We start from the raw sequence: 13,769 nt of genomic DNA, 5'->3' as shown, positions 1-13,769 counted from the left end.
ACAAGGTTGTCAAAACCAAACTTTCAGCATAATTGGTTAGCATGACGACGATCTTGGTTTCCATGACGACGATTCAAAACCACTGTTATTGTCTACTGATTTGACTTTCGAATATTATATCAAAATAATTTTATTTCATCGAATTGTCGCGTTAATTTCATTAAAACATGAACACAATAAGATACATTTGAAACAAATTAGTAAATAATATCTAAATATTAGTTTATTGCATGAATTATAATTATTTTAAGGCTATATTAAAATATCTAAATGCAGTGCGGAAAAGTAAAATGCAGTGCGGAAAAGTAAAACGCGTGCGGAAAAGTAAAACGCGTGCGGAAAAGTAAAACGCGTGCGGAAAAGTAAAACTTTCTAAACTAAAACGCGTGCGCGAAAGTAGACATTTTTGCACGCTCGTAGAAAAATACATTTTGGCGCCACGTAATATTCATATCAGCTTTTTGTAGCTGGAATATTGTGTGCGCTACTCATTTTTACGGCGTTTAGCGGTTTTTTATTCTTGTAATAATATACCAAACTATGTACATCGAGTTAATATAGAACACATTATTAACTATACGATATAAAAGTCAAATTAAAAGACTAGTTCTATTCATCAAGTTTTAAAAATTCACGATGAAAAGTAATGAATGAAATGACTGACCAAAGGTCTTTGTCTTATCACCTAAATACATAAATATCACAATTAGATTATGCCATTAACATTCCGACGTCTGAACTTTATGTACTTCGTTAGTCTTGGGGTCAAATTCTCGTTTATTGTTATTAGCCCAAGTAGTAAAAAAGTCGGTTCTATGAGAACTTCATCAATGTACCAGTATAGTCGTATTTTATTCAATTTTAAGATTTTAATTGAATTTAAAAAATATACATTTATATTTAGCAATAAGAAGACAACGCACTAACTTGACCACGTGATTCACATGGGCTACATTCAAAGCCCAAAACGTTAGAAAGCTGTAAAAATACCTTATTTTCACGTGATAAATACATGTTTCATTTAGATAGTTATAGTTGGTTCGCTAAACTCATTTTAGTAGGTATTTTTTTTTTGTTTTTTGCCAATATTGTCAAAATTGGCAAAATCACTAGCCAGTTGTGTCTGAGTTTAGCGAATCATTACTGGAAATGGTGTTTTATTTATCATTGTATATCTTTTACAATACATTAGCAAATGTAATATGGTCAATATTAACAATAACATTGGTATTCCTAACAGGCAGTGTTTTCTTTGGCAGTCTTTTTCAGGTTAGTGTAGATCACCTTTACCGCAGCAATATCACCTATGGTGGCCCCTCCTGATAGTCATCCTGCTTGGAGATCTGTTTATCATTTCATTCTATTCCGATGACGAAAGATGTGTATGTCTGAAGATATATATTCGGTGAGGTAGCTTTTGGCCTACACCACTGCGACCTTTTCAGATCTATTGTGGTCCTCTAGTCCGCGATTACATTCTTTAGCCTTTTTAAAAGGTCTGATAACGAGACTGAATCTTCCATGTAGCTCTTTGCCGCTGGCTCTTTGCATACTGACGTAAATTGTGCTCAGCTGTTTCTTCTTCTAGGTGACAGAATTTGTATAGGTCATCATCTGCCAATCCCATCAGCTTCAACTACCTACTTAGCTTACAGTGCCCTGTTAGCAGACCTACTATGGCTTTGACTGTTTTCCTGTATTTGCTTATTAGGTCTGCCGTAAATTTTGGCGAATGTTCTAAAATTAACTACTTCGCCTGTTTTTGCTCTGGTGAATTCCTCCACCATTCTTGAGATTTGTGGAGCTACCCACTTTCTTGTAACCGTTATTGTTACTGCCTTTGCAGCGCTATAGAAGGGTTCCGGTCCAAAGAATGGCATCGATGAGCCTTGTTTGGCCATTTCATCTGCTATGCTAATCCTGCCTGTTCTCTTAGTTGATAAGTCTTTAAGTAATTTTCTTTCCATTCTTTTAACTATTATTCGCGTAAGCAACTTATATATGGCTGAGGAGGCTAATCGGTCTGTCATTCTCTAAATTTGCTTTGTCTCCTGCTTTGTGTAATAGAATCATAGTAGCGTTGTTCCAGTCTGTTGCCATATTGGCGTTTTGAAGGCAGATATTGAAAAGTGGTTTAATTCTTTCAAGTAGGTAATATATCTCCTACAAATTTTAGTGCTTCTGACACTATTCCATCTTCGCCTGGGGTTCGATTATTTTTCATTTTCTTCTGCCACTTTGATTTATCATTTTGTTACATCAGGCATTACATCTGATCTTTGCTTTAATACTCCAGTTTTTACTATAATTTGAGGTTGTGTATTGATATCTATTTCTCTTGATCAAGAGAACTCTTCGACTATTGTTAATAAACTGCTCGTCAAAAGTTAGGGATATAGAAAATTCTGCTGAATTTTCATAGTAGATTTTTTCGTGAACAGATTAACGGATTCCGCTAATTTTTTTTTATTATTTTAGATTTTTCTTTAGTATTTACACAGTTATGCAAAGTTTTACTCAAACTTTTTTTTTGTACTTATACCGGGTGGAAGAAAGGAAATGTTTTTCTTATGTTAAGTTTGAGACGCCCTGTAGGGAGGACGAGGTACAATGTGAGTATACATCGAAATCGTATTGTAGTCTTATGTTTTGTGAACATTTTGTTTTTTGAATGTCCCTAATATCTTTAGAAACAAAAAAAATTGACGGTTTTGTAATTAACATGTGTTTTAACCGAAACAAAATTTTGAGACACCTTGTAGGGAGAAAAAGGCGCAAAGGTGAGTATACGTCGATATTATGTTGTAGTCTCATATTTTAAGAATATTTTATTTTTTTAATTTCTCTAATATCTTTAACAACAAAGAAACTAGACAAACGGTATTACTCTTTAATATGTGTTTTAACTGACGACATGCATCACATCACACATGTGAAACATAGAAACACATAAAGAAACACACTTAAAGAGTAATACCGTCTAGTTTCTTTGTTATTAAAGACATCAGAGAAATTAAAAAAATAAAATATTCACAAAATACGAGACTACAACATAATATCGAGGTATACTCACCTTTGTGCCTTTTTCTCTCTACAAGATGTCTCAAACTTTTGTTTTGGTTAAAACACATGTTAAATTACAAAACCGTCTATTTTTTTTGTTTCTAAAGATATCAGGGATATTCAAACAACAACATGTTCACAAAACATAAACTACAATACGATTCTGATGTATACTCACATTTGCACCTCGTTCTCCCTACAGGGTGTCTCAAACTTAACATAAGAAAAACATTTCTTGTCTTCCACCCGGTATAAGTACAAAAAATAAGTTTGAGTAAACCTTTTCACAATTGTGTAAATACAGCAGTTTATTTCATCTCTGTTCGTAGTTTCTTCCCCAGATTTGTTTCTTAGTTTGTTAACTAGGAACTAACCTACTATTTTTCCCTTTTGTAAAGGAAAATTCTGAAAACTATTTTTCCTTTTGCCTTCTCAAAAACTTGCACCCCTTATTTTGCTCAATCGCTTGTTTAGTTTTTTCTACTTTGTAGTTTCTTATATTTTGTGTTGCATTTGTGATCATCTTATTTATTTTATTTAGAGCTTTTTGCTTATAGCCCGATCAAAGAACAATCTGACCCAAAAAAAATAAAGGAAGGATGACAATTTTGGAATAGGTCGTTGAAATTGTCTATTATTATATAAGAAAAAGTTTACAATTCTACATCCCCAATTTTGCAAAAATGGAGGGGAATACCCCCCTCTCGAACATGAAAAAAATACATTCAAAATAAGACCGGAATTAGATAAAATGATCAATTCTAAACAACTTTTCTTCTATAGAGTTTTTTCACTCTTTTTTTTCAGTTTTTTCACTTCAGGGAACGCAAAATTTTACGAAAACCTCCAAAAAAATAAAGGAAGGATGAAAATTTGGGAATAGGTAGTTGAAATTGTCTATTATTATATAAGAAAAAGTTTACAATTCTACATCCCCTCCATTTTACAAAATTTTGGAAAATACGGGGTGAAATATTTTTTCTCGGGGGTGAAAAAATATACATTCAAAATAAGTCCGGAATTGGATAAAATGACTAATTCTAAGTAACTTTTGTTCTATGGAGTTTTTTTACTAAGTCAATACTTTTCGAGTTATTTGCGAGTGAATATGTTCATGTTTAACAAAATAAAACATGTTTTTGGACGGTTTTTCGGAGATAACTCAAGAAATAAGTATTTTAGCGAAAAAATATTCTTAGCAAAATATAGCCCATAAAAAATTGAAAAAATGGTGTATACATGAGGTCTGTAGACCCAGTAGAAGCAGAGTTGCAGCTAATGAAAAGTAGGTTCTTCTTCGTCAAATTCCAAATCGAATATTTCAATGTGAAATAACCCAAAAACGGAGCACTTTTAGGGGAAAATTCATTTTAACTTTTTTAAAGTGTTTAAAAAAAGGTTTATTTTTGTTTTTTAAAAAAACTTGTAATATTAAAAGTAAGTGAATTACGCTCCAAATATTGTTGGTCCCTTTTATTTCGCGAAACCTTTATACTTTTACAGCTTTCACCTTTATAATCTTTCTAAGTTTGATCAATGTCTCATGATTATTTTGGTTGTTATTGCGACTGTAAATTGTTAATTAACAATTGAATTGTTGCTAAAGTATTCGTTTCATTTTCACCGGCTTCTGAATTTATAATATATACCAAGAAAGCTTTTATTTCACCAAGCTATATAATTATTGATAAATAATTACTGGCCCAAAATATTTATTTGAATATTCGAGATTTTGTTGGGAAAACCCACATTTTCCGAGGAAAATTTTCGTCGGAGCAAATCGGGAAAAACATGCCTCTATGTAGAATTAAACTGGGGTGAATTTTTATTTGAGTGTTTTTGGTGTAAAGTTAAAATCTTCGGAGTTATAGAGCAATAATTGAAAAAAATACGATTTGTCGGCGCCATTTTGTTTATAAAAAAACTAGCACACTATTTGCGGACTTTGCATACCTATATTAATAATATATAGGATCTTATAATTCGATTCCAGCAATAAAATTGCTGGTAAATAACCTTTCTTTGTACTTTACTAATTAGACCAGCGTATTATAACTATTTTTTTTCAAAATTTAAAGATTATGCAAAAAAAAGAAAAATTTATAATTTGTCGATAAAATATTAAATAAGCATCTCATCTTTATAATCTTTATAAGTTTGATCAATGTATCATGATTATTTTGGTTATTATTGCGATCATAAATTGTTAATTAACAATTGAATTGTTGCTAAAATATTCGTTTAATTTTCACCGGCTTCTGGAATTACAATATATACCAAGAAAGCGTTGATGTCACTAAGTTATTTAATTATTGATCAATAATTACTTCCTAAAACTTTATTTGACAATTAGAGTTTTTGTTAGGAAAACCCGCATTTTCCGAGGAAAATTTTCGTCGGAGCAAATCGTGAAAAACATATCCCTATGCAGAATTTAATTGCGGTGAATTTTTATTTGGGTGTTTTTGTTGTAAACTTAAAATCTTCGGAGTTATAGAGCAATAATTGAAAAGAATACGATTTGTCGGCGCCATTTTGTTTATAAAAAAAGTAGCACACTATCTGCGGACTTTGCATCCCTATATTATTAATATATAGGATCTTATAAGTCGATTCCAGCAATAAAATTGCTGGTAAATAACTTTTTAATGAATTTTGATAATTAGCCCAGAGTATTATTGTGTTTTGATTCTTCTGGTGAAAACTTGTTGATATAAAGTGTTTTTACAGTTTTTGCCATTAAGGAAGAATCTATTTTTGATTTATTTCCAAAAGGTATTTTAATAACTGCGATACTAATACACACAAACAGCATTATAACAATTTTGAGATAAATTCTTATCTTTGTTAATTATCTTTTAATAGCGTAGGTACACTAACAATTTATTTTAATAATCTATTATTAGGAGATTTAATAGCTTTATACAAGGAACTGGGTAATTAAGATGAAGTGTTTGATAAAACAAACGTTAAACGAATTTCTTCGACTTTATTATAATGTTCGATTGCAGTTATGTTATTCATGAAAAAATTTAAAATAACAAAATATTTAATGTTAATATATTTTTAATGTAAATTCAATAGTTGTTTTCCGTCTTTAATCTCTTTAGGAATTCCTTATTTGTTTTCCTTGCGGTGTAGAGTTTTCATAATTTGCCGTTACTTACACTCTCATTTCGAATTTTCGAACTTATTTCCATTTCCAAGACACCACTGTTTTTAGTCTATTCTATTATAGTGATACAGTTTTCAGTTCAAATGTATTTTTTTATTATTTTTCCAAGTAGGCCGGATTTGTTATAAACAAAAATAAATTTTCCACCATATAAATAACTTTTCCAAATAAAAACGCGTTTCCACCGAATCTCATCTAAATAGACACTTTTTATCTCTTGGTAATTTTTCTAAAAATACTTTTGTTTAGAGTTATTTGCAATTTTTTGTTGAAAAAATGTTATAATTAGTGATTTTTTGATTTTTTCTAAATAACTATTACATAAATAGTAATTCTACAAAAAGCTTTACAATCTTTAAACTTTTAAGTACAAGGTACAAGTAAGAATATTTTGACAAGGATAAATGGTTTCTACCTTGCTGAAAACATGGGTCAAAATCAGGGTTGCAAAAAGCATGTTGTTTTAATTTTAAACAAAACACATGTTTTTTTTTAGTTTTAAACGTTTTTTAAACATGTTTTTTTTTGTTTTTAAATTGCATGTTTTAAATACATAAAACTTGTTTAAAGCACATGATTTTTTGTTTTAAACGTTTATTTTTGCTTTAAACATGTTTCTTTGTTTTTAAATCTTGCACCTATGGAGTAGATGACGCTAGTCACCTACTCCATAAACGTCAGTTGCAATGCGGGGATAAGATCTCGGAGTTTCGTCACTTGGGGCAGAGAACAGCAAACCTACGCCTCTCTGATGATGACTCCAAATAGAGTCGAAAATCGTCGATTTAGAGTGCTGGTTTGCGCTCTCTGTTCTAAGTGAAAAATAAGACAGTTTTTCCTTCGCATTGAAATTGAATAAAAATGGAATTTTTATTTTATTTTTTGAAAATTAAAAATTGACAGTGGTCAATAGAGATGAACAAAAGAAGGATTTGTCGAATACCATAACTGTGATTGAAGGAGTTTTAGCAGAAAAACAAAATCCTGGAGAAAGTCCTAGCTATTGGCCTTGTATTTTGTTTGGCCTTGGATTTAATTTTAGATTTAGATCCTACCTACCTAATTGACAGGCGACATGAATTTTTTTTTAAATAAATACAACAGATGTTCCTCATTATATTCATTATAAAAAAATTATGTAATGGGCAAATAATACTTCCAATAGTGTAGCTGGTGTATTCTACTATTCACTAATAACCTTATCTACCCATTTTCAAAAGTAATTGCCATACGCATTTTCTTAACATTAACTGTGACAGTAGCTAGTGGAGAAAGAAACCTTTCAAAACTTAAAATACTTAATAGAGCATTATCTTCGATCCACAATGGAACTACAATGGCTTTCAGATTTATCCATCATTAGTTTTGAAATTGAAAAGGATATTTCAGAAAATTTGGATGTGTCTGTCATTGTTGAAACAAGCTAGAAAAGCAAAGTTACTATATTATAACTTAAGTAGGTATTTATGTTCATCCTACCATGTATTTATATTAAATATAAATAAATAAATTTTATTGGTTTATTCCTATAGACTATAGATTACAAATAAGTTGTAATATTAAGTACATATATTATATATAAACTCTGTATGCTTCTTACAATATTATTTCCTTTTAAAATAATATTGTTTTAAATTTTTGATAACCAAATGCTTATAAACTTTCTGGGAATGTTGGGTTTGGGGGTGGCCAAATTACTCTCGCACCCTGGTGGCAGTTACTCTAGGAACGGCCCTGAGTGTACATAGATAAATAGTGGATTTTGTCGTAGTTAACAGGTTCACGTAATTTGTCCCAAAATTAATTTTGCTTTGTTCTCTCCGTTTTATGCTATATAGGTTAAGTTAATCCGATTTAGGGTTGAGTTTTCGATAACATAGTGTGATTAAAATCAAATTAATTAGCCAGGTGTGTCTATAATCTTTACCTACCTTTCTGTTAAAAAATATGCGGCGCATATTCAAATTCGGCTGAGCTGGCATGTTGCTTATTTTATTAACCACCATATTCACACACTTTTCACAAACCAACGCACTCACATAACAAAACCCGTCGAAATGTCAACCTTTGTCCGATCGAAAGGTGTATGCAACACACACGTGAAGTCTGTGAAAGGCTTCTTCAAACACGCAACGAAATGTGCATAAGACGTCTGCAGACGTTACATGAGCTTTTGTAAAATTACGTTCGTTCGAACTGTTAGGCAAGTATATTGAATTCTGTTTATATGCTCCCCTCTACACTCGTGTCCATCCAAGTTTAGCGACTGGTCGGTTCCGAGAACCACGGCGACTGACTTACTGAACACATTTTGGTTGAGTTGGATTTGAATTCGACTGTTCCTTTGAAAATTCGGTTATCTATACGAGAAAATTAATTTACTTAGTCCAGTTATTTAGGCATTTTCCCTCTAAATTTTTAATAATTGCATCGATTTGTCAGAAATTTTTACAGTTGGTAGGGTAGTTAGTACATTAGTCAAAAAACATATAAGCTATAAAATATGATGCCGATGTGTGCTTCTACCACTGAGGTGGTTGGCATCCCCTTCTCGGGGCTGAAATCAGGAGCGTCATTTGAAATTTTGCTAGGGGGGGGGCAAACATTATATATACAATACATTATATATGCAAACATAATACAAAATTGATCTATTTTTTGTAAATTTCAGTCATTTTCAGGGTCAGGGTGGGGGCAAATGCCCCCCCTGCCCCATATCAAATGACGCTCCTGGCTGAAATGATCAACTGAGAATCAAATTTTAAACTTAAAATGTCATAAGTACACTTTTTTTAATAGATCAATACTTTTTGGGTCATTCGCACTTGAAAAGTATATTAAAAAGAACATGTTTTCCAAGTATTTTTTACGAATAAATAAAAAACAAAGCATTCTATTGAAAAAGTGCAATGAACAAAAATAATAAAGCTATATAAAACTATAACTAAAACCTATAACAATAAAGCTTATAAAAAAAGATTTATTTATATTCAAAAAGATTTAGTCCATGTGGTGAGACCGCTCCCGTCTGAAAAAAATTTCTGATTCGGTTTCTTTGTGGATTCCTATTCAAAAATGTCCCCTTTAAACAAATCTGAAGGGCGCGGGGCGGAATTTTTGGGCAAAAATTGTTTAAACAATTTTTTTAAACAAATACAAAAGATCATGTTTTTTTGCTCTGGAACATATATTTTTAGATTTTTTGGGTCAATCTAAACAAGAAAGGCATCTTGTAATTTTTCTCAGAAATTGATAGTTTTGGAGTTATAGGCGATTTAAAATCTGAAAAATGCGAAAATACGCATTTTCGGGGCTTAAAAACTCATATTTAAATTAGTATTTTTGAGGTTTCCAGATACTTAGATTGAAGACTGAACATTCAGCTTCAAGATTCTGAAGAGTGATCGCGTCTAACTTTAATTTATACCATTGTTTTTTAATTGTTAAATATGCGTGTTTATCCGATTTTTTTGCCGGTGCGGCGCGCTCCATTTCAAAAATCTCCTATTTTCATCCGAAAAATATTTTTCTAGATTCTTTGGGACATTCTAAATAAAATAAATTTCTTGACATTTTTCTCAAAAGTTAATAAAGTTATAAGCGATTGAAAATCCGAAAAATGACAAAAAACGCATTTTCGGATTTTAAATCGCTTATAACTTTAAAACTATTAACTTTTGAGAAAAATGTCAAGAAACTTATTTTATTTAGAATGTCCCAAAGAATCTAGAAAAAATATTTTTCGGAGGAAAATAGGATATTTTTGAAACGGAGCACGCCGCACCGGCAAAAAAATCGGATAAACACGCATATTTAACAATTAAAAAACAACGGTATAAATTAAAGTTAGACGCGATCACTCTTCAGAATCTGGAAGCTGAATATTTAGTCTTCAACTTAAATATCTGGCAACCTCAAAAATACTAATTTGAATATGAGTTTTTAAGTCTCGGAAATGCGTATTTTCGCATTTTTCAGATTTTAAATCGCCTATAACTCGAAAACTATCAATTTTTGAGAAAATTTACAAGATACCTTTCTTGTTCAGAATCACCGACAAAATTCAAAAATATATGTTCCGGAGCAAAAAACCATGATCTTTTGTATTTGTTTAAAAAAATTATTTAAATAATGTCTGTCCAAAAATTCCGCCCGGCACCCTTCAGATTTGTTTAAAGGGGACATTTTTTAATAGGAATCCACAAAGAAACCGAATCAGAAATTTTTCCAGACGGGAGCGGTCTCACCACATGGACTAATTGGTTTTAAAGTTTTGTCAGTACAATACTAAGCGATTTATAAGCAATGTTTGAAAATGACGTTTTATTTTTGGGGTACTATACATGATGTATCAAATACCGGAAAATGGAAATATTTATCAATAAAACCTCGTAGAACACTTTTTAAAGGTCTCGAAAAAACCTTCAAAATTAGTTATTTTAAATGTCATTTTGATTAAAACAAAGCGGTACACGATGGAAAGAAGTTGGATTACTCTATATAATGTTTAAAAAAATACGGAGCATATAAGCATGAGAAGAATGAAAAAGCTCGTTTAAAAAAAACGAGCAGTACATATAAGCATTATTCACACAATTGAAATTAAAGGTATATTTTTTTCGTTTTTTTTTTATTTTAGTGTTATTTACAAGCTCCTAAAATTTGGCTAGTTTAGAATGCGTATTTTTTGAAAAAATCATGTTACAATTCGTATATTTTTTTGAAATAACATATTTAAATATTTGCATTTTTTTTTTCAGAATAAATCTAAAACTATAAACGATACATGAAAAACAAGCTCTATACAAAAATGTAGATTTTTTCTTAACAAAAATTTTGATAATTTTTGAGATATGCCAATTAAAATCTTAAATAAAGTGTCAGTCTTGTAGATTTTGAAATTGCCTATAAATTTTTTTATGTACACTGTAGCCTAAAAATTAACGGAGTTATTCTAAAAAACCATACATTGCATTTAATTTAAAGAAATTTTGAATCTTATAAACAATTTCTATTTTGGAACTGATTTTCTCTATATATTTTTTTTTTCAATAAAAAAATTATAAAATAGGTATACTTAATTTAATTATTTACACATTTATCAAAGGAGAGATTGTTTCGTGAGCATACATAGCGTTGGTTTTTAAACTTTAAAAATTTTATTAACAGGAAATTAATATTTTTCTCAAATTAATACAAGATTATATCGTGACATATTTTCCTCTTCTTTAAGTGCCATCTATGCGACGGAGGTCGGCAATTATCATAGCTATTCGGATTTTAGAGATGGCTGCTCTGAAAAGTTCATTTGATATACATCCGTAACATTCTCTCAGGTTGCGCAGCCACGATATTTTGCGTCTCTCTATGCTTCTTTTTCCTTGAATCTTTCCCTGCATAATCAATTGGAGCAAGTTGTATCTCTCTCCACGTGTAATATGTCCGAGATATTCCAATTTTCTTGTTTTGATGGTATTGAAGATTTCCATTTTTTTATTAATCTTTCTCAGAACCTCTTTGTAACGTGTTCTGTCCACGATATTTTCAGAATTCTTCTGTACACCCACAGCTCAAACGATTCTAGTTTTTTCATTGATGAAGCATTCAAGGTCCAAGCTTATATTCCTTAAAATAAAGTCGAGGAAACGTAGCTGCTAGCCAACCTAACTCTTAACTCCAACTTCAAATTTTTTGTGCAGAGCACTTCTCTCATTTTGTTAAAATTTGCTCTAGCCTTTTATATTCTAATTTTGATTTCCTGTAAGTAATCTCCTGTGGAGTTGATCATTATTCCAAGGTATGCACAGTGGTCAACTCATTCGATATCGGATCCGTTTATGAAGAGATTTTCTGTATTTCTTTAAGTTTTTGATATTCTCATAAACTTTGTCTTCTTGGCGTTCATTGTCCAAATTCATCCATCATATTCTTGTCCAAATTTCGCTATTCTAGTCACCAGCCTCTGAAGATTCCCCAATATTTTCAGCTAAGATGACAGTGTTATCTAATGTTGTTAATGGGAACTCCATTTACCTTTATTCCGTGACATATAGCGTTTAGAATGTACACAATATCTATTATAATTGAAATTATTTCAATTGGATAATTTAACATGATTTAACTCCATAAAATACTTAAACATTCATTTTTTTTTCAATAATGTATGATTTTCACCCCTTAAAAATATAAAGTTCACCAAGCACACACATAACTTTCAAAGAAAATGGTAAGATAAGAGTCATTCGAAATTTTTAGCAAAATCTATTCAGTTATAAAATAGAGGTATTGCCCGATTTTCTTCCACAGTGACTGGACTATTCGTGTGAAAATTCGGTTATACGAGAAAATTTACTGTGGAAAAACAGGTGATGCTCCTTGTAAACACAAATTTCTTGTTATTACATATATCATTATATATTTTGGTATCTATTTTTATTTTCTTAATGGCAGTTTCAGATAAAGTTCGAAAATAACTCGATTTAATAGAAATATTAATGAAAATATATGTAATTAAATCACATTTACAAGAAAACTTAACCAAGAACCAAGACGCCAGTCATTTATACATAAAATGGTTTTTAAAAAGCTTTTAGTTTAGAGTAAATATATCGCAGTGGCGGCTAGTCAGGGTCGGCAGGGTCGGCAGTGCCGACCCACACATTTATGGACACATCATAGATTTTTTTAAATATATAAGTTAATCAGAGTTGATGATATTCGTTTCTGTGAAATAAAAAAAATATCTGTAAGATAATACAGACTAAATTTTATTCATTGTTTTTAAAAGAATTCCCTAAGTGTTAAGTGATCCCTGTGCGCTGTACGGTGTACGTAAGAGACTTTTCAAATTAAGGATCCTAGCCAGCCATACACCCGACTGCGATTGTGCTTGTAATAAGACGCTATGGAATATTAGGCGATAGGCAACCAATTATACATTCCCCGTATTTATTTGAATGACAAGTACGGCAGAAAAACAATCTGCCGAGCACAGCGGCGATCTGCAAACGGCAACAAAACACGTACTTGGACGTTGAGATTTAATTTGGACGTTGAGAGGTGATTGTGAGGTGACTCATATAATAATATTTGAGTTATCCTCCCACTCAAAAAGGTCCGGAACATTGTTTAAATCATCAAAATGTCAAAAAATAAAGGAAAAATTCGATTTTTTTCTTCATTTTTTGATTATAACTTTAAACGTATTCATTTTCGAGAAAAGTTGCACTGACATAAAAGTTGCGTAATTAAATTTTCTACAATAAAGGATCAGCTAAAAATTTTAAAAATGGTCACCCTTGTTGCAAAATAGCAGTAAATGCGAAAAAAATCATAAAAAACAAGTATTCGCATTTTACGTTTTTCAACCGTTTATGCTACACTTAAGACCTTCATAATTTTACCCAGAAAAACTATATCATATAATAAAAAAATACTGTGAATTTCATTAAGATCGGTTCAATAGATTTTGCAAGATAAATTTTGCAATCCAGTTTCGCAAAAAAATTAATTTTTTCAAAATGTTGCAGAA

At 30.9% G+C, this 13,769-nt stretch overlaps 1 protein-coding gene across 7 annotated transcripts in view; it reads right to left on the bottom strand.

The window, feature by feature from the left end:
* The window catches only part of LOC126880616 (NAD(+) hydrolase sarm1), a 496,620-nt gene that overhangs the window by 255,964 nt on the left and 226,887 nt on the right, over positions 1–13,769 (bottom strand). The window contains exon 1 of one of the 7 annotated variants that reach the window (XM_050644614.1): positions 8,170–8,508. The exons of the other annotated variants lie outside the window; for them this stretch is intronic. Coding sequence (XP_050500571.1) covers positions 8,170–8,244 — 75 coding nt within the window. The 5' untranslated portion in view covers positions 8,245–8,508. Of the gene's footprint in view, positions 1–8,169; positions 8,509–13,769 lie in introns of those variants that run through there. 7 annotated transcript variants of the gene reach the window in all.

This window comes from Diabrotica virgifera, chromosome 2 (assembly GCF_917563875.1).
Source record: "Diabrotica virgifera virgifera chromosome 2, PGI_DIABVI_V3a".
Classification (NCBI taxonomy): Eukaryota; Metazoa; Arthropoda; class Insecta; order Coleoptera; family Chrysomelidae; genus Diabrotica; species Diabrotica virgifera.
This window is presented reverse-complemented; position numbering and strand designations above follow the sequence as displayed.